Source organism: Capsicum annuum, chromosome 6 (genome assembly GCF_002878395.1).
Source record: "Capsicum annuum cultivar UCD-10X-F1 chromosome 6, UCD10Xv1.1, whole genome shotgun sequence".
Lineage (NCBI taxonomy): Eukaryota > Viridiplantae > Streptophyta > Magnoliopsida > Solanales > Solanaceae > Capsicum > Capsicum annuum.
This window is the reverse complement of record NC_061116.1, coordinates 179449617-179469727: the sequence shown is the minus strand read 5'-3', so window position 1 is coordinate 179469727 and position 20111 is coordinate 179449617. Positions and strand designations below refer to the sequence as shown.

Below are 20111 nucleotides of genomic sequence, written 5' to 3'. Positions count from 1 at the left end.
CCCTAAATATCATCATAACAGGAAATACATAATTACTTGAACATAAAAAAAATAATACATTTACAAACAAAAAAAATATCTCTTCCTCACTTTCTTCATCAGATTCATCATAAGATTTGTCAACATCGTCTTCAATTTCTTTAGATTTCTTTTTCTTCTCGTACCGTTTTTTAGTTTTTTGCTCCTTTGAAGAAGGAGTTTTCTTCAACCTTTTTTTTTTAAAAAATTTTTGTTATCTTCCCTTCGTCGTTGCGAAACTTCGACCTAATCTCTTTTGATCTACCGTATTTCCTCAACTGTAAAGGATTTGAAACAACAGTAACTAAATCTTCTTGAGTTAACCCAAGACTAAAAGATGATGCATCATACACTAATTTCATATTCCTTGTACCACTGTTTATAGGTGTTTTTGCAGTGTGTTCATCCATTAAAACACATAACCCTTAAAAATTAAATTTTTGATGACTTAAAGTAGGAAAAAATAAATAAAACGCTCACATGCAAAATGCGATTAATAATTACCTGAAATATGGGAAGCAAATTCTTATCACAGATCGTGCAAGAATCGTGCAAAATGCAATAAGATTGAGGAGAGAGTGATGGTTAATGGCAAAAAAATAGGAAAAAGAAATTTAAATTAAGGAAAGACAAAGAAGGAGGAGTGAAAAGTGGATTTTATCATAGTAAAAAATTTATTCGGCAAAAAAATAGGGACCACTTAAAATAATGCTACATATGTTATAGAATATAATTAGGAAAAAGTGTTGCTATTTTTTGTAATTAAGTACTTAAGTATGTTAACATATGTATTTTATCCATTTTTAATTCCTTTTTTTTAGATATTTGGCTCAATTGGGCACATGCAGTCTCTATACTCAATTGATACACTTTTTAAAAAAGAAAAAAAAAATTCTATGCAAGCACATGCAGTTTCTATACCGAATTGATACTCTTTTATACCACATTAATACACTTTTATACTACATTGATACACCTACAGTGTCCATATAGTCAGTTGATACTCTCGTATAGTAGATTGATTCTACATTTTTAGAATGTATGTAGAAACTATATATAGTCGTATAAAATATGTATCTAAATAATAATTGCAGTTAAAATTTTTATAAAATGTGTATAAAAATGCTATAATTATTTATAGAAAATGTATATATATAGAAACTGTATCATTATTATAAATATATATCTTTAACAATTATATTATATTAAAAATATATGATACTGTATTTTATTGTATAAATAAGTAAAACTAAACAAAATAAATAGTATTTTATTTTAATAATGTTGGTGAATGCAAAATAAATTTTTTAAAAAAGTAATTACTCAATTATTTTAGAAAGAATAAAAATGAGTAGAGTCTCACATAAAAAAAAAAGGAAAAGTGGAATTCTCCCTTGATAAAAAAAATAAAAGAAAACAAAATTCAACATGGAATTCTTAAAAAATAAATACACAACATATATTGTAAAGTACCAAAACAATGACCATTTGATTAGAATTAGTTTGCCGACTGACTATTTATTAAGGTTTAGAAGTTAGGTACTAATTTTTATAAAATTACTTTAATTTTAAAGTGTTGTTTTTATCCTTTCCCCAATTAAGTTTACCTCAAAATATTTTGTAGAGGGGACAAAACTTAAATACCCATAGATAAAGCCCAACAATAGCAAACAGCTCCCCACCTTTTAATACGCTCTCTTACAAAAAATTACTATCAATTTCCATTTTACCCTAAGCTATCTATCAATGGCGGCTTCAGCAGCTCTTTCCAATTCCATCACCGCTTTCAAACCCTCTCCGTGTCAACCACGCGCCGCCTCTATCAACCCTCTCCCCTCCATCAAACTCCCATCAATCTCCTCCAATTACCCCTTAATTTCCCATTTTGCTCCCACTCCAAAAAACCCCACCGTCACACCTCTCCGTTCCGCCGCCGCCGCCGCACCGGAAACCACCAATTCATCCACCACATTCCACGGACTTTGCTACGTCGTCGGCGACAACATCGACACCGACCAAATCATCCCCGCAGAATACCTAACCCTAGTCCCTTCCAACCCAGATGAGTACAAAAAACTCGGGTCCTACGCTCTCTGCGGACTCCCTTCATCGTACCCGACCCGTTTCGTCGAACCAGGTGAGTTCACATCCAAGTACTCGATCGTTATCGGAGGCGACAACTTCGGGTGCGGGTCATCGCGTGAGCACGCGCCTGTTGCTCTAGGAGCGGCGGGTGTAGCAGCAGTGGTGGCGGAGTCGTACGCGAGGATCTTCTTCAGGAACTCAGTTTCGACAGGGGAAGTTTATCCGCTTGAATCAGAAGTGAGGATTTGCGAAGAGTGTAAAACTGGTGATGTGGTGACCGTGGAATTTGGAGAGAGTAGATTGATTAATCATACAACAGGGAAAGAGTATAAATTGAAGCCTATTGGTGATGCTGGTCCTGTTATTGAAGCTGGTGGCATTTTCGCTTATGCAAGAAAGACTGGAATGATTTCTAACTGACAAGGACCTTAAGTTTTCCAAGTGGTAATTGCCTCAGTTTCACTCGTTCTATTTAAAGTTTTGTACTTTATGCTTGCTGAGAAAAGATCGTTGGTTAATAAATATGGTGTTTGTTGTATGATTCGGAGAAAAATCATCACCTTTTAAAGTCGTCTTGTGTTTTGTTATGTCCTTTTTCAATATAAATTAATGGATGAACTGCATCTTGATTTTGGAAGTAGTTGGGTTGACTATATGATCTTGAGAGTATTCATCGCAATTCGTTATAATGTGATTGGTTTTTGTTTGATGACCGTGAAATCCATTTAGTTCATCAATGGATAAACTTGAGATAATTGGCTGCTTCTCTATCCGTCTTCGCTTAAGTTCTCAAATTTTGTTTGCTTAGTGCATCATTAATAAATCATAACAGTTAGATTTTTCTTATGCTGATTGTCAACTCAACATTGTTTCTCCTTTATTTGGGCATGAGACTGGCTTTGCTCAGTGACATAGGTTGTGATAACAACAACATAGCCAGCAAAATCCCACAAGTGACCTAGGTTTTATTAACAAAAAGACATATGCTGTGTTGTGGTGTTTGCTTTATGATTTGGATAAAAGAATCAGTTATACTGAAATGGTATCTAAGTAATGTTCTGTTATGCCCGTGTCTAAATCATTTTTGAGATATGTTTACCACTACTGACACCTTGTAATTTGATGAGAACCAAAGAGCCTGCCTTCTATACTTTGCTAGATTCTTTATGTTATTAAGGTTCAAGTGTTTGACTAATATCTAGTCTAATGCAAGGAGAGACATGCACCCACCTTCTTAACTTGTCGCAAGAAAGAAGAAGAAGAACAACAATATACCCAGTGTATTCCCACATAGTGGGGTCTGGAGAGGGTGGAGTGTACGCAGACCATACAATTACCCCTCAGATGAAGTAGAGAGGCTGTTTCCGATAGACCCCCCGGCTTAGGATCGATAACAGTATAACAAACACTAAACATAAATGCATATAAACTAGTACAGTTTGCAAAATAAACTAACGCCACTAGCCATAAGATAATTCTATAGCCACAAGATAAGACTAAAAGCTATCTATCCGAAACCATAGACATCACCCAACACCACAAACAAGAAACTTCAGACACAAGTAAAGAACGCTCCCTATTGTTACCGACGCACTCGCCGGAAACTGATGGTCGTTGGGTCGCAGAGATGGACAGCCGAAGAAGCCGCTACAGTTTTAGTGGTCGGCAATAAGTGGGAGAGAAAAAGACGATGATCTCGCCGGGATCTGATGGGGTCCTATCGCAATAAAGAACGTGGTTTTGAATATGGACCCTCAAAGTTACAACTTTAGCCCTCCACGAACGTGGGAATAGTTCCTCAAAAAATCTAACTAGGAAAATGAAACTAACTTTAAACATCGGTTAGTGATTATAACTTACTTTGAAACTTGTTGTGTTGAGGGGACAGTGAACAGGACAACACACCAAAAGTAATTTTTAGTCCAAGGGAATTAGTGATTTCCGGTTGATTTGAAGGTTTTGAGCTACATCGAGGATCATCCTTGACTGGTAATCAAAGTTTGGATGAAACTAGAGTTGATATGGGGATCTGTCAAATTAAAATAACAGCTGACATATTACATCAAATAGAAGTCAGGTTATGTTGGCATTGAATTCTTAAGAATAGAGCAGCATTTCTGGAAATGGTTTGGAAGGGGTTGATCGAAAAATTGTCTAGGATATGATCAGAGGATTTTAGTAGGGATGAACAAGAACAATTATCTAGCTAGTTTAACATTTCCCAAATGTAATTCTCACATCTTTTACATTCAATTAGGATAAGAAGATCATTTTATTCTTGGAGCCAATGACAACATGAAGATATTGGTTCAGGAGTTTGTATGATGTGATTTATCTCCTTGATTTGTGTCATGTAGGCTCATCAATGATAGGCAAACTTTGCACGTTCATATCTAAGGATTGGTTGATCCTTTAAGGTGATTTTAGGGTGTATGCCAGGTTGTAAGTTGAAAATCTTGTGCCTCGTCTTTCACCAATTTACTTGGTAGCCACACACAAGTCAATCTAAGATTCTAAATTGTTGTGGTTCAATATATAGTACTGGTTCCTGGCGTTATCTCTCCTAGATAGTTTGTTTTCACCTTATGCCATGTGGACTTTCCTCTTTTTGCTTCTTAATGAGAGCAAGTTTCATGGACCTATAATAAGCATAACTTCCTCTTTGACCTAATCCTCATCTGGATGAACATACTACTAGTAATTTAAATAATTTGAGAATTGACTTGTTCTCCAGCTAAAACAAGGAATTATCCCAAAAGCTTACTCTAATTATTCCAGAGACACAAATGGTTTGTCTCCAGTGGAGGAAGGCAATTTCCTTTGCTCTTTTCAGTGATTTAGCCAAAAGTTTATCATCTACATGTATATAATAGCCCCGTCTCCTTTCTTTATGGAGTAAATTTTTATTCAAAAACCTTCATATGGTTTGAAGCATTTGTAAACTGGTGTTGTAGGCGAGTCACTAATCTCCCTTCCATTGGTGTCAAGGGTGCTTCGTAGTTTGTAGTGCTAAAGATTTTGCTAAATAATACATGTATATAATAGCCCCCTCTCCTTTCTTTATGGGGTAAATTTTGATTCAAAAACCTTCATCTGGTTTGCAGCATTTGTAAACTGGTGTTGTAGACGAGTCACTAATCTCCCTTCCATTGGTGTTAAGGGTGCTTCGTAGTTTGTAGTGCTAAAGATTTTGCTATATAATGTGCCCATAAATTACCCTTGATGGAGTCTTTTAACTGTAACTTCTATTCTCTACTCTTGCTTTTCCCATTTTGGTTAGGCTACTTCGGTAATCGTTATTTCTATGTACTGACTAGAGGCTGAATGCCTGTGAATTGTGATAACTAGGTAGTTTCTCCTAGGAATCAAGAGAAATTCACACTGTTAATGTTTTTATTTTTGTGTTAAATTTTGTTATGCTCAACTGGTGCTTATTGATTATGTGCCTCCCAGTAATAGCACCATTAGAGTTGCTGCATGAATACAGGGTTTAAAGTTGTGGCTAAGTAGTAACTATTCCCTCCGTTTAAAAAAGAATTAACTCTACTTTGACTTGGAACAAAGTTTAAGAAAATAAAGAAACTTTTGAATCTTGTGACCTTAAATTAAAGTTGTTTTAAATGTACTAAAATGACCTTTAATCTTGTGGTTTCAAGCATGTTATGTGGAAAGTTGAAATTAAAATATTGTCAAAAAAGGAAAGGTGTCATTCTTTTTAAAATAGATTAAAAAGGAAAGTAGGTCATTCTTTTTGAGACAAAGAGGGAGTACAAATTAACAATTATAACTACTGAACCTGACTAGCTCATGTTAGATTCTCTAGCTCGAGTATACAGAACCTATCAATATGTTAAAAATTAGAGCATTTCTCTGTTTTCCTAGCTGAGAAGACCTCATGCCTGGTTAAAAGGAAAAAGGTAAAGATCAAGTGTAAATATAAGCAGTAGCATTATTCTGAAACAACTAAAAGTTAATAGATGTCAAACACAAAACTATTCTGGTCTCACTTTCTTACTCTGCAAACAAAAGATCAAGTTCAATCAAATAGAGCACAAAAATTTGTTGCTTGCATTTCATAATAACTTGTTCTGGTCCGAACGGCAATTTCATTGTCTGCGTAGACACGTAAAATTTATTGGATCAAATTTATATAAAATTTGAATTTGATTTATATTTTATTGGGTTTAAAATTATTTTGGGCTTAAAAAAAAATAATAAGCTCATTTTATTCTTCATCAAGATCCATCTCATCTTGAAGCCTAAACTCATCAAGTGACGTGACATCCTAGTCAAATTCAAGACCAATGAGATGTCGCCACATGTACAAATGATGTGAAAATCTCATTCAATTTCAATAACCAGTCAAAAGGTGCCAAATGTTATAGTGATATGTTTTGGCTAATCACAAGCAACTACAATTATAAATAGGGGGTTAACATAACATTCTAAAAGAAAAAAAAAGGGGATTCGGAATGAGGAGGACATTCTACAAGCATTGGAGGAAGCTTCTGCATTAACTACACAACTCTTTAACAAATTGACTAACGGAGTTTTGTACGGAGATCTACTCGACAAGATGAAGTGCTGTCAGACAATTTTCAGAGATCCAAACACATTTCTAGGAGGCTCAAATCATCCTACATTCGAGAATCACGCTGCAAAGGCCCTCGAATCACGGAAAAACATAGGAGAGAAGAATCGAGAGAATAACGGAATTGTTCCTGCAAAATTCATTTATATAAAATTATGCTTTTTGTTTATTTTATTTTTGCTTGTAGTTAATTTTCAGCGTTAATGAAAATTTGTTGCGAACAAATTTTGGCACGTCCAGTGGAACCAGTTCTGCTCTTCATCTCTTCCTCCTACAATTCAAAAAATCACAAATTCAACTACTACAATTGACTTCAGAAAAATCAATGAAGTTTCGTGCAAAAAATCTACTATTGCCACTTCTACTGAGATCAAACTTGTTGGCCCCATCAATCGACGCAATCTTAACGCTTGTGCTTTGGATGGATCCTAATACTTCACCTTTTTGGAGATGACAAAAAGGAGAAAATCTCAAATTTTGGTAGTAACTACAACCCCTGGGGACAACTTTACATCTATATTATCAAAAGAACTGTCTGAAACTAGCTGCAACTTTGGAGAATCTGAAAACTTAATGAATTCTCCAACTTCAACGAAAGTCAACATGTTCATGGTTGATGCAATTGACTTGAACGAGAAGTTTGCAATGATGGAGCAAACCATTGAAGTCTTGAAGAAGTCTGTTGATGAGAAAGATCATCAAATCGCCAGACTTATGAGCAAGTTAGATCTCTACAATCCTGGAGAGTCAAATTATAATCTAACACTGCGAGAAAAAGTTGATGGTGAATCTCTCATCAAGTCAAATGACAATCACTGCGATGATCGATCCACTTCAGTGGCTACTCTAATAGCTCAACAACTGCAAGATATGATTGCAAACACTATCAAGACACAATATGGAGGTTCTTTACAAAGTTTCGTAGGATACTCAAAGCCGTATTCTAAACGAATCGAGGGCTTACCGATGCCAATTGGATATAAACTGCGAAAGTTTCAACAATTTGATGGAAAGGGAAATCCCAGGCAACATATCGCTCATTTTGTTGAAACTTGTAGCAGTGCTGGCACACATGGTGATCTTCTTGTCAAGCAGTTTCTTCGCTTTTTGAAAGACAACGCTTTTTATTGGTACACTGACCTGGAGTCTGGATCAATCGATTGTTGGGAGCAACTAGAAATTCAGTTCCTAAATCGTTTCTACAGTACCCGTCGTACAATCAATATGATGGAATTGACAAACACAAGATAAAGTAAAGATGAGCTTGTAGTGGACTACATAAATCGTTGGCGAACGTTGAGCTTCAATTGCAAGGATCAACTTTTTGAAACTTCCGCGATTGAAATTTGCATTCAAGGGATGCGTTGGGGCCTTGTGTATATCCTCCAAGGAATTAAACCTCGAACTTTTAAAGAATTAGCTACGCGCGCTCATGACATGGAGCTAAGTATTGCAAGACATAGAATGACGTCACCTATTTTTGATCCTAGGAAAGAAGTCACGAAATTCAAAGACTCATTTGAAGACCAAATTGGGGAATCTATGACGACAGCTGTGAGTTTTACGAAGGTCTCCACAAAACAAAAGTTAAAAGAGGAAGCTTCAAAGCAACAAACGCGAGAGGTGAAAAATCAACCAACCTTGAAGGAGTTACAAGCAAGGTTATGTCCTTTTTCTGACTCTGATGTTCCTGAAATTCTTGACGAGTTGCTAGCCAAAGAAGTCATTGAACTTCCTAAGTCAAAGCGACCAGAAGAATCAAACAAAGTCAGCGATCCTAAGTGCTTCAAATTTCACCGCATTGTTGGTTATCACACCATAAAATGCTTCATCCTGAAGGAAAGATCATGACATTAAGGCAAGAGGGAAAGATTATCATCGATGATGGCGCTACAATTAATGCAAATCATGTTAGCGCCGAACTGGACCATAAAAAAGATTCAATTTCAAAAGTTCTACAACCCATGTGCTCTGTGGCATCACCAAAAAATGAGGGAATCATCATGCTATAATTTGGGAGCTTTGACCCAATTAAGGTTCCCAGCATGAAGAAAACAACAAGCAAAGTCATGCAAAACGACTTCTCTAATAGCAAGAAGGGTGGTACTTGGACATTGATCGCTCGCAAAAGAAAAAAATGTCAAAGGGCATCTAAACTCCAACTTTCAAAAGTCGACACAAGATCAAGTGCAAATCTGCTTCAGCCAATGGGGGCAGTAAATACCAAATTGAAGTGCAACAATACTCTATTACAAAGGGTTGGAAGGAAAGTTACATTACAAGAATTTTTCCCTAAAATACTCCTTGCTGCACGAGCTTAAACAACAAGTCAAAAATGCTCCTTGATGCACGAGCCTAAACTACAAGTCAAGATGCTCCTCGATACACGAGCCTAAATTGCAAGTCAAGATGCTCCTTGCTGCACGAGCTTAAACTGCAAGTCAAAAATGCTCTTCGATGCCCGAGCCTAAATGCAAGTCAAGACACTTCTTGATGTACGAGCCTAAATTGCAAGTTAAAAATGCTCCTCGATGCACGAGCCTAAACTGCAAGTCAAAAATGCTCTCCGATGCATGAGTCTAAACTGCAAGTCAAAAACTCTCCTCAACGCACGAGCTTAAACTGCAAGCCAAACCACTCCTTGATGCACGAGCCTAAACTACAAGTCAAAATATTCCTTGACACACGAGCTTAAACTGCAAGTCAAATCACTCCTAGCCCGCATGAGTCTAAACTATGAACGACTCTTAAAAAAGTATGAAGCTTGAATGGATATTTGGAGTCCTTTGAAGATGTCGTCCTTAAGGCGAAAAAAGTCTTCATCATCTTACAAGCAATAAAATCTTCTCGCCAAGGAAAAGACTTGTAGTACTTTGAATATTGCTCTAGCCTGGCCTTCAACATATTACAGAAATGATGCGGCCCAAAACTTGAAGTAGAAGATTAAATTCATGAAGTATCCAAAATTTGATGAGAAGTAGAGTATCACAAGATTTAGGCTGCAACTTTGGAAAAGTACCTGAGAAAATATGAAAGTTTTTTGCTGATGGATTTCATGCGTAGCGTAGATCTGCGTGTCTACTTTCCAATGCAAAAAATGGCACCCGATTCCGATATTTTCACGTCGAGATATGGAATTTATCGTGACATTATGCAAAGCTGAAATAACTAGCGAACCAAGATTAGAAGGCCGTTTTTCGAGCGATATCTGGAATGATTCGGATGCAATCTGATTGTGGTTATCGCGTGAGACGTAGCTCTATGAATCTACTTTCCAATGCAAAAAACGGTACCTGATTCCGATACTTCCATGTCGAGACATGGAATTTATTGTGACGTTGCGCAAAGCTGAAATAACTAGTGAACTAAGATTAGAAGGCCATTTTTGGAGCGATTTCTGGGACGATTCAAATGCAATTTGATGCTGGTTTTCGCGTGAGATGTAGATCTACGAGTCTAGTTTCCAACGCAAAAAACAACTCCTGATTTTGATGTTCCTAAGTCAAGATATGAGAGTTTTCGTGAGACTGCACAAAACAAGTAAAAAGTGACAAAACAGAACTAAAGGTCTAATTTTGAAACGATACCTGGGAAGATCGGGAGGTAAATTGAGCGTGGTTTTCGCGTAAAATGTAGCCTCGCATGTCTACTTTTCAACACTACAAGCCCTTCGTGATTCAGACACCTCCATGATGCATTATGAAGCTTCTTACACGGACGCCCTAAAGTGCCCGAAAGCTCAATTATGAAAAAAGAGCAAAAAGAGGAGAAGAATGGGAGTAAAAATTTACAGAGCCAACATGCAAGGAAAACCATCAAATAAGTTTCATCTCTGAGTGATTCTTCCACATCTAACTCGACAAAAAGGGTATTCTCTTCTTCGGTTCGTGGTAAAAAAATCATGTCAATATTCTCCAATAGGTCATGATTCATCCTTGGCTTCGTCCGATTTTTTGACATCTTTTGTGAAGGCTCAACGTATTTTCTTGGTCCTCGAAACTAGAAATTGGTCCAATAAAAAAAAGAGACATCATCAGTGACACCTTTTGTAAGCCGATAGAATGCCGAAAATAAGTGTGAGCAGCTTCTAGAGAGAAAAGGCTTCCCCTTGTCATCCACATATGTCAACTCCTTAGTCGAGGGAATAACTTCGTCATAAAATGACCCATGAACATGAAGACCTCCGATGCTTCTCAAGTCCCATAAAGATATGGACAACTCTCCAATAAAAGTAGAAACTGTGTTGGTGGATGGACGCCAATTCTCACAGAAGGCTTGGAGCACATTCTCGTTATGGTCATACGCGAAAAATGAAGCAAAGGCGACATTATAACTCTTGTTGCGCTCCAAGGTCCCCTTATTACGGGTAAGAACGTCTTCTATCCACTTCAGTAGCCAGATGTATATCGAACCTCCCAAAGCCGGAGGGAGGAACACGCTAATTGCTAAGGCTCCCATTGCTGCTAGGAGAGCTCGCAACAACAACATTTTGATGTGTAGAAGACTTCAAAAGGAAAATTTTTCCAGTCACAATTTTGAGGGAAGTTTCCAACGGCTTTCTAACAAGCGGGAAGGTGCCAATCACCGGAGGATGAACTTTCGAAGTGAGGGGTTTTGCATGCAAATCTGAGTTGTTTTACACAATCTCAAGGCAATGGTATGGAGTTTCGCGGTCGTTCAAACAAGTCATTGTTGGGGACCAAGAGCACCCTACGTCGTTCCTGAGGATCAAGAAAAGAATAGAGATTAACCGTTATGGACACACACAAGTTGGGAAATAAGAGAACCTGAAGTTGAGTGTTAAAGCAAAAAAAAAAAAAAAATTAACTATAGCAACACAGGTTAAACTTGGCTGCAAATTTTTGTTTAGTTGCTATTTCATATTGCAATCGTACAAATTTGAGCGAGCAAAAGGCAACGGGCTGCTATGAAAGTTACAGTTACCTGAGGAGCAGTTTGTGGATTCAATCGTATCGGTTAAGGTCACAACTTCACAGTCTGGCAATCAAGCACAGTCGAACACTTTTCTTTGTGGCTACCGAGTGCTTTGATGAATTTTCTCTACAAGGAAAAATCTCATATAGAAGTTTGGTGAAAATCTCAATTTCATATATAAGGGAGGTTGTAATAAGTTTGGAAGAAAAAATCCCTGGGAATTTCAAGTTTCCAAGTAGCTAAAAGAAAATTACCATGTTTGAAAGATTTCTTTGAAAAGAAATTGATTCTTCTTGAGCACCAAAGGAAAGTTAATATTTGTTTGATTCAGAAGTTTAATTCAAGAATCTTTACTAACATGCAAGGGGCAGTAAATTAAGGATTCACTCAATATGGTCCTATTTCAAATCCATATGGAGGGGCCTTAATATTGTTAGTGTGTAATGACTTGAACAAATATTAAGGGTCATTCATTTCACGCTTAACCAAGAAGAGAAGAACTTTCACTATGTGAAAATATGTGGCGAAAATTTTAGACCACTCGCAAGTATTGGTCTAACTAGGATGCACTGATAAGAAACAAATACCTTTGAAGTCACGAGAATGAAAACACATTCATGAGTACTTCAAGTCTCGTCGCCAAGTTTCGGCAAGCCTACACGTTGGCCAACCTTGAAGTAGGAGACATCTGTAGACACGTAAAATTTATTGGATCAATTTATATAAAATTTGAATTTGATTCATATTTTATTGGGTCTAAAATTATTTTGGGCTTAGAAAAAACAATAAGCCAATTTTATTCCTCATCAAGGTCCGTCTCACCTTGAAGCCCAAACTCATCAAGTGACGTGGCATCCCAGTCAAATCCAAGACCAATGAGACGCAGCCACATGTACAAATGATGTGAAAATCTCATTCAATTTCAACTAGTCAAAAGGTGCCAAGTGTCAAAGTGACATGTTTTGGCCAATCACAAGCAACTAGACCTACCCCTATAACTATAAATAGGGGGTAACATAATATTCTAAAGAAAAAAAAGGGGATTCGAAAAGAGGAGGACATTCTGCAAGCATTGGTGGAAGCTTCTGCATAGACTGCACAACTCTTCAACGAATTGACTAACGGAGTTATGCCCGGAGATCAACTCGACAAGATGAAGTGCTGTCAGACAATTCCCGGAGATCCAAACACATGACAGACAATTCTCGGAGATCCAAACACATTTCTAGGAGGCTCAAATCATTCTACATTCGAGAATCATGCTGCAAAGGCCCTCGAATCACGGAAAAACTTAGGAGAGAAGAATCGAGAGAATAACGGAATTGTACCCGCAAAATTCATTTATATAAAATTATTCTTTTTGTTTATTTTATTTTTGCTTGCAGTTAATTTTCAATGTTAACGAAAATTTGTTGCCAACTGTCTGATCTCATTTATTGCTCAACATATATATATGACAGCATAAAGAACTTCTTTGTTCATCTCATGTATCAAAACAAACATTTAATTTTGACCAGTAGTGAGGGCAACCTCATGTATTAAAACAAACATTTAATTTTAACCAGTAGTGAGGGCACGGTAGCAGTTCTGAATTCGGCGTAATTCCCTTGCAACATAAATCATGTATGGTCTATTTTCTCTGTTATCAGCTGTGCATTTCTTAACTAGTTCCAAGTAGTCTTCCAATTGTTGTCGAATCTCAAATCCATGCTCTTCTAAAATGCCATGATCCGCTATATCCATTACATTATCCTCTTTAATATAGCGACCAACAACGTTGGATGGAAGATTTTCTAAATATATCATCTCTTCTGGAGGTAAATACCCGATTGTTCCGTTAACTCTGTCTTCTATCTCCAATTTTCCTGGAGGCAATGATGCGGACAATGAGAAGTCCACTATTTTGGCAACGCCAGTATTCTGATCTATTATCACTTTCGATGGCTTTATATATCTGTGGATGATGGGCGTACGAAATTCGGTATGGAGATAAACAATTGCTGAAGCAATTTCATTGGCAATCCGTAATCTATTTGACCAGGATAATGATTTTCGAGTTTGATCACCATGATTATCCTCTTTGAAAAGTAGACTGCTAAGAGATATATACCTTCAACATATTCGTACAACATAAAGGTTCTTCAAATTCTAAACAACAACCGGTAAGTTTCAGCACATTTTTGAGATGGCTCATCTGAGTAGTAATTGCTATATCTCGGTGGATATTGAATTGACATCTATTGAACCTAACTAAAACGAGGCGATTGTCCAATGAGCCCGTAACCATATACACATCAGAGAGCTCTATTTTGCTTTTAGAGTGTTTTATTGCCGGCGAAGTAACGGATGGGAATTCGGCACTTTCCATCGCATAAAGCAAGAATCTCCTCTAAGACTGCACTTCCATTCTTTAAATAATAATCATGCTCTCTCTTCTGCCTTTTTACAGAGGCAGAGGAAAATAGTTTCTTCCTTGTGTCTTGAAGAATGGCATTTCTCTCTCGCCAATAGCTTGTGCTAGCATGAAGCCTTTATTCTCTGTAACACTCGATATCTTGCGTGTCAACTTGTCTCGATGCATTGGTTGTGTCTTTGACTGTTTGTGCAAGTAATTCCGCACAAGATGACAGCTAATAGCATTTGATGGTGATTGTTTGTTTATCAAGTTCTACCTAATTCCTTAGCCTTATCAATTGCCTTCAGGGTCCTAGATTACATGTTTTTGTTTATGTTAAGTAGTTATCATTACGCTCTTGTTTGCTATTCTCTATCTTGAGCCAGGGGTCTATCGGAAATAACCTCTCAACTTCTTTGGAGGTAGTGGTATGGACTGCATACATTTTACCCTTCCCAAACCCCACTTTGTGGGAATACACTGAATTTGTTGTGTTGTTGTTGTATGTTAAGTAGTTGACTTAGTTGTCCACTGAGTCATTTGGTACGTCAAATAAGAATAGTTATTCTGGAATAAGGATAGCAATTTCGGAATAAAATAAAATGAGTTGGCTGAAGTGTCTTACGCATCGGGTGGAATTTAAAATTGGTAGAAGGCTCATGCACTCCAGTATTCTTGGTAAGTTATCTATAAGTAGGACAAGAGCCGTGGTGATGCAGGATCACACTCTCTAAACCCCGTTTTTGCTTCAATCTAACCATGTCCTTCACCATTAACCTTAACTGTATACTTAGGTGACCCATATCATGATCAATTGAATAAATCTGGCTAGAAACCCACATCCCACCAATGCTTACTCCAAGAACTTCACCGTTGGTTATACATCTTATTTTTGAGTTAAATTTTGTGATGTAGCATATGTTATTTTATAATTACTTCCATTTCAATTTGTTTGTATTACTTCCTGTTTTATTCGTTTTAAAGAAGGATGTCTCTTCTGTTTTGAACAAATTTTAATTCAACTTTTCACATAATAAGATTAAGATCATAAGATTTAAAAGTTTTTTTTTTTACTTTCTTAAATTCTGTATCAAGTCAAAATCGGACAAATAAATTGAAAAGGAGAGAATATTTGTCATCATACTTATAGCTACTTAAAGGCAGGGATCAAAGTTGTGGCTTCCAAGTAGTAATTGCAACCCCACAAATTATAATGACGTGAAACTGGCCTAGATCATGTTAAATACTCCGGTCTTTACTGTACAAACCTATCAAAATGTCAAAATTATAGAGTTCCTCCGTTTTCCTAGTAGAGAGGAACTTTAGCATGAGCTGAAAAGTTACAATCCCATCCTCCTAGATTTTGTTTTAATAGATGATGGATCAAGGAACATTTGCCCTGGATATTCGAATTTTTTATCCTGTGTTTGAAGCATTTGGATACTTGACTTCTTAAGCACTGAAATGACTCATGCCTGGTTAAGAGGAAAAAGGTAAACATCAACTTTTTCCCAGGTCCCAAAAACTAAATTCGGTAAGCAGTGGCATGGTCTGAAACTGCAAAAAGTTACAAAATTCGATACTAACATTTAGTATTAACTTTTTCCCAGGTCCCAAAAATTAAATTGGCAATTTCATTGTCTGCAGATCTCATTTATTGTCCAAAACATAAATATGACCGTATGATAAACATACTTTTTTTGTCAGCTCATGTATTAAACAGACATCTAACTTTGACCAATAGTGAGGGCACGGAAGCAGTTCTCAATTAGGCGTATTCCTTTGCAACATAAATCATGTATGGTCTATTTTCTCCTTTGTGAGTTGTACATTTCTTCACAAGATCCAAGTAGTCTTCCAATTGTTGTCGAATCTATGCTCTTCCAAAAAGGTAGGTTCTGCTATATCTATATTTTTTGTTCTCATTCGCGGTTCGACATCCGCATTAAAGTTTGACTAATCCGAATTCGCGCTGGGTAGGGCCCATTCGGGGCGTCGCGCTCTCTACTAAGGATTTTTTCATATCCAGAGCTCTAACCTGAAACCTTTGGTTAAGGGAGGACAACTCCATCCACTGCACCACATTCTTTGGTGGTTGCTATATCTATTATATTACTCTCTTAATTGTCGAGCTCAACCACGGTTGATGGATTGGGATTTTTAAAATCTGTTCTCTTAAAAAATTGTAGAATCTACTTTATTCATATTGTTACCCTCTTCAATAATGGATTTGAAAAGATATATGACTTTTCCTCTTTCTCTGGGACCTGATCCTAACTAACGTATGCAAATCAGAAAACTCAAGGGACAAACTTGCAATGTAAATAAACAAGAACATAATAAGTTTTATGTAAAAACTCCTTGTTCAAGGAAGAAAAAATCATAATATAATCTAGTAGGATTTCCAACAGCTCCACTAGATTCAAACAACCTTGAATACAGACTTCGTGATTTCAAAGATTAACCTCTTAACCCTTTCTTCCACTTGTAATAACTCTATTATAATAACTTCTAATGCAACAACCCTATTGCATTCACTAACTTAACTAACTCTAACTGAAACAATAACTAAGCTAACTCTAGCTTCTTGGTCATCTAACTGTAAATGACACTTGACAGCAAGAATGAACAAAAAAAAACAAAGAACCTACTAATAATGAATAAGAGCAGTAGACAACGTTTACAACCACAAAACAAAGACTCAAATACGACAAGAACTTGAGACACAAATAAACAAGCAAGCAGGTCCCTTGTTGCGAGTGAGGTTTTGAATCTGAGAGCTTCAAGAGAATTGATGTTGTGAAATATGGAAGCTTAGGTATTCTTGTTTTGGAGTGAGCATATATAAGAGACGAGAAAATCTAGGATGATTCTCATTGGATAGGACAAAAAGGTGCAACATCCTTCCCACCAACTTACTGCAGAGTTGTACTTCTTTCAGCTGCAGTGCTTGTTGACACTCAATTTTGACTCTCCGTGCTTAAATTAACGCAATTGGATTTTCTGATCATTAAAAGACACGAAATATAATTTTCATATATTTTTTACAATTATTAACAAGTTATTGATAATTATCCTTACTTTAGGATTTTATAAATTTATTGTCATATTTTTTTTACTTTTCATAATATTAGGATTTGTGTTGATTTCACAGTCATTTGCACACGTACACGACACGACTTCATATTTTTTAATTTACAATGCATCGTATTTTCAAGTTAATTACATTTTAAATTTTCTTTACATTTTCCTGTAATTACATATCGATACCTATAGTTTGTACATTATTCAATACAATCCACAAATACTGGTCGGATCAACTATTTTAATGCACAACATAATAATTTGGTGTCTTGTCACATCTGACAAGATTACACAATAATGTCTTGTCATATCTGACAAGAACTACACAATGACACTACCATTTGAGTAATAACTATGTCTGTTCGTTAAAAGGATGAAAATTTTTTTAGGCATAACTTAACGACCAAAGGATGTTCTAAAAGAAAAAGAGGGAACACCTTTTTATTCTTTGGTTAATAAAAAGAACCCATTTTATTAGAAATAGTGATGGGGGTTAACATTTTTTGAAGACACCAAAGACACATTTTTAACCACCCACTCATATTTTTTCCCCTTTCTCCTCTCTCAAACACAAAAAATACAAAAATAAACACACATACATTCATCAGTCACCCCTTACTTTCTCTCCCAAACACACAAAAATAATACGCTCACCCCCACTGCACAGATTTCCCCTCTCTCTAAAAAATATACACACATGCCTTTTTCTTTCTATTTTTTAATACCACCAAAACGCCGCCGCTGCTTCTCTCTCTTCCGCCGTCGTTTCACCGTTGGCTCGCCGGAGGTGATGACCGGCGAGATTCCAACCACCATTCGCACCACCACGCGCCTCCCTTTCCCCGTCACCGACCAACACAGCCACCGTACGACCCTTTCACCTCCTTTTTTGTTACCTCTCGCTGGAGGTGATGACCAGCTATTTTGCAGAAATTTTGATTACTTTTAGAGTCGCCACTTAATTTATTTGAAAAGGAATTAAGAAAACCTTTGAAAGTTACTCAAACGATCCAAAACAAAAAAAATATTGAAGTTTGAAGATTCTGAGTAAGCAGTTCCTATTAATACTCTTGGAAGGTTGTTAAGGCACCAAGAGTATCCGCTAACTTGCGTTTATCTGTTTAGTTTGAAAATATATTTTGACTAACTTCAAAAAGCAAGATTGATTGTTGAAAAGTAATTGATTTTAGAAAAAAGACGTGTAAAATAGATTTGGATGACTTAGTAGGGATTTTAACTAAGTCTAAACAAATTAATAACAAAGCATGTAAAAGTGGAAGGAGGAAAAATAAAAGACTTAGGCCATTGGGCCTAAATCAATAGACCATGTTCTAATTTAATTGGACTTTTGGCCTACTTACACCTGTCCTAATCTAAATGGGCTTTCAGCCCACAACCTGTCCTAAGCTAGTTTGCGGACCTTTGAGGTCCAAAATCCGCCTCACCCGTATTAACATACAACTTTGGCCTGGAGGCCCAAATGAATGAATAAATAAATGACTAAATGACTAAATAAAAAAAAATACAATAATAAAAATCGAGACTTTTCAAGTCTCTTAGTGACCTCATCAATGAGTTTTGACCCATTTTCCTTCTTCGTCTATCTTCTAGCACCCGCAAGCCATTTAATGGACCTTGGATTTAAACTTCATACTTGACGCGAAGAGGTGAGCCTCATTGACCCATTACGAAATGCAAGAGGAGAGGAGTCTATTTGGACTCGAGATTTTATATTGCATGCAAAGAAAAGATAAAGAAATTAATATACATTCAAGGCATAATAGTTACATATTTTAAAGCAAAAGAAAATATCAAGAATCAATTTTTGAATTACAATGATAGGCACGCTTGCACATGTATAACAAGAGTGAGAGTCAATAGATAAAATGCAAAACAAAGACACCCACTTGCATGCCTCACTATTTATGTTCATATTAAGAATGAATAAAGTTAAAAGGAAGAAGGCCATATTCAATGAATTAATGCGAGAAACAAACAAAGTAAGCTTGCGAAAGTAAAGGGATGAGGCAACAAGAAAAATACTCATGACTTCTAAAATTGAACAAACATAGACACTAATCCATATAACAAAAGAAAATAAAGGTTAACTTTTCAAGAAAGAGAATCTTTAAATTTCAATTAAGGCGACATTAACGAAAATTCATACATCTAAATTACAACAAACATTTTATGAAAAAATGTGTAACGACCTATGGTTTATATTTCTAAGATATCGTTGATTCTCTTTTGATATTATGAATAAAAGAGAGACATGGATCATGTCTTTACACACACAAAGAGCATATATAACAATTCAGAGTAAGAAAATAAGAATAAAAATTTAGCATCTCAAAAAGTGAAATATCGTTCAACAATCATACTATGCATGAGTCAAAAATATCCAAATAATTCTATTTAGCCACAAAAGTCTGAACTTTCTCATCATTTTGATAAGACAACATGCGAACAAAAGAGGAATAAACATCTTGGATGGAAAATAAAGTTAGCACTTCATCTCTTATATGAGGATTTTGAAATCCATTAAAATAATTAGCAAGCAAATGACAAATTCTTGACTTAACTAATTACTATTTTTATTAGGACAAAACAAACAATAATAACTATTTTTCCAACATAAAATAAATAACTTTACATGCTAAAACAAACATATCCGCCAACAATGAATTTAAACGAGGTATGAGTTCGTCTTTTGAGCAAAGATCAAAACTTTATACATGACAATCAAAGAATAAAGTCAAAAGGCAAAACAATCAATATTAACTATTCTTTTTAACATAAAGGAAATAACTTTACATGCTAAAATAAACATATCTACCAACAATGAGTTTAAACAAAACATGGGTATGTTTTTCAAGTAAAGATCTAAACTTTATCCAAAATTATCAAAGAATAAGGTCAAAAGGAAAAACAATCACTATTAACTATTCTTTTCAACATTAAAAAAAATAAATTTACATGCTAAAAACAAACATATCCACCAAC

At 36.0% G+C, this 20111-nt stretch overlaps 1 protein-coding gene and 1 pseudogene across 1 annotated transcript; one reads left to right on the top strand and one right to left on the bottom strand.

Annotated features, from left to right (window-relative positions):
- Positions 1–1764: 1764 nt before the first annotated feature.
- On the top strand, positions 1765–2523 carry LOC107872937 (3-isopropylmalate dehydratase small subunit 3-like). The gene is given in 1 exon segment (NM_001325018.1): positions 1765–2523. A coding segment is annotated over 1 exon segment (759 nt).
- A 10454-nt stretch (positions 2524–12977) lies between these two features.
- Positions 12978–17924, bottom strand: LOC107874055 (annotated as a pseudogene).
- Positions 17925–20111: the final 2187 nt, after the last annotated feature.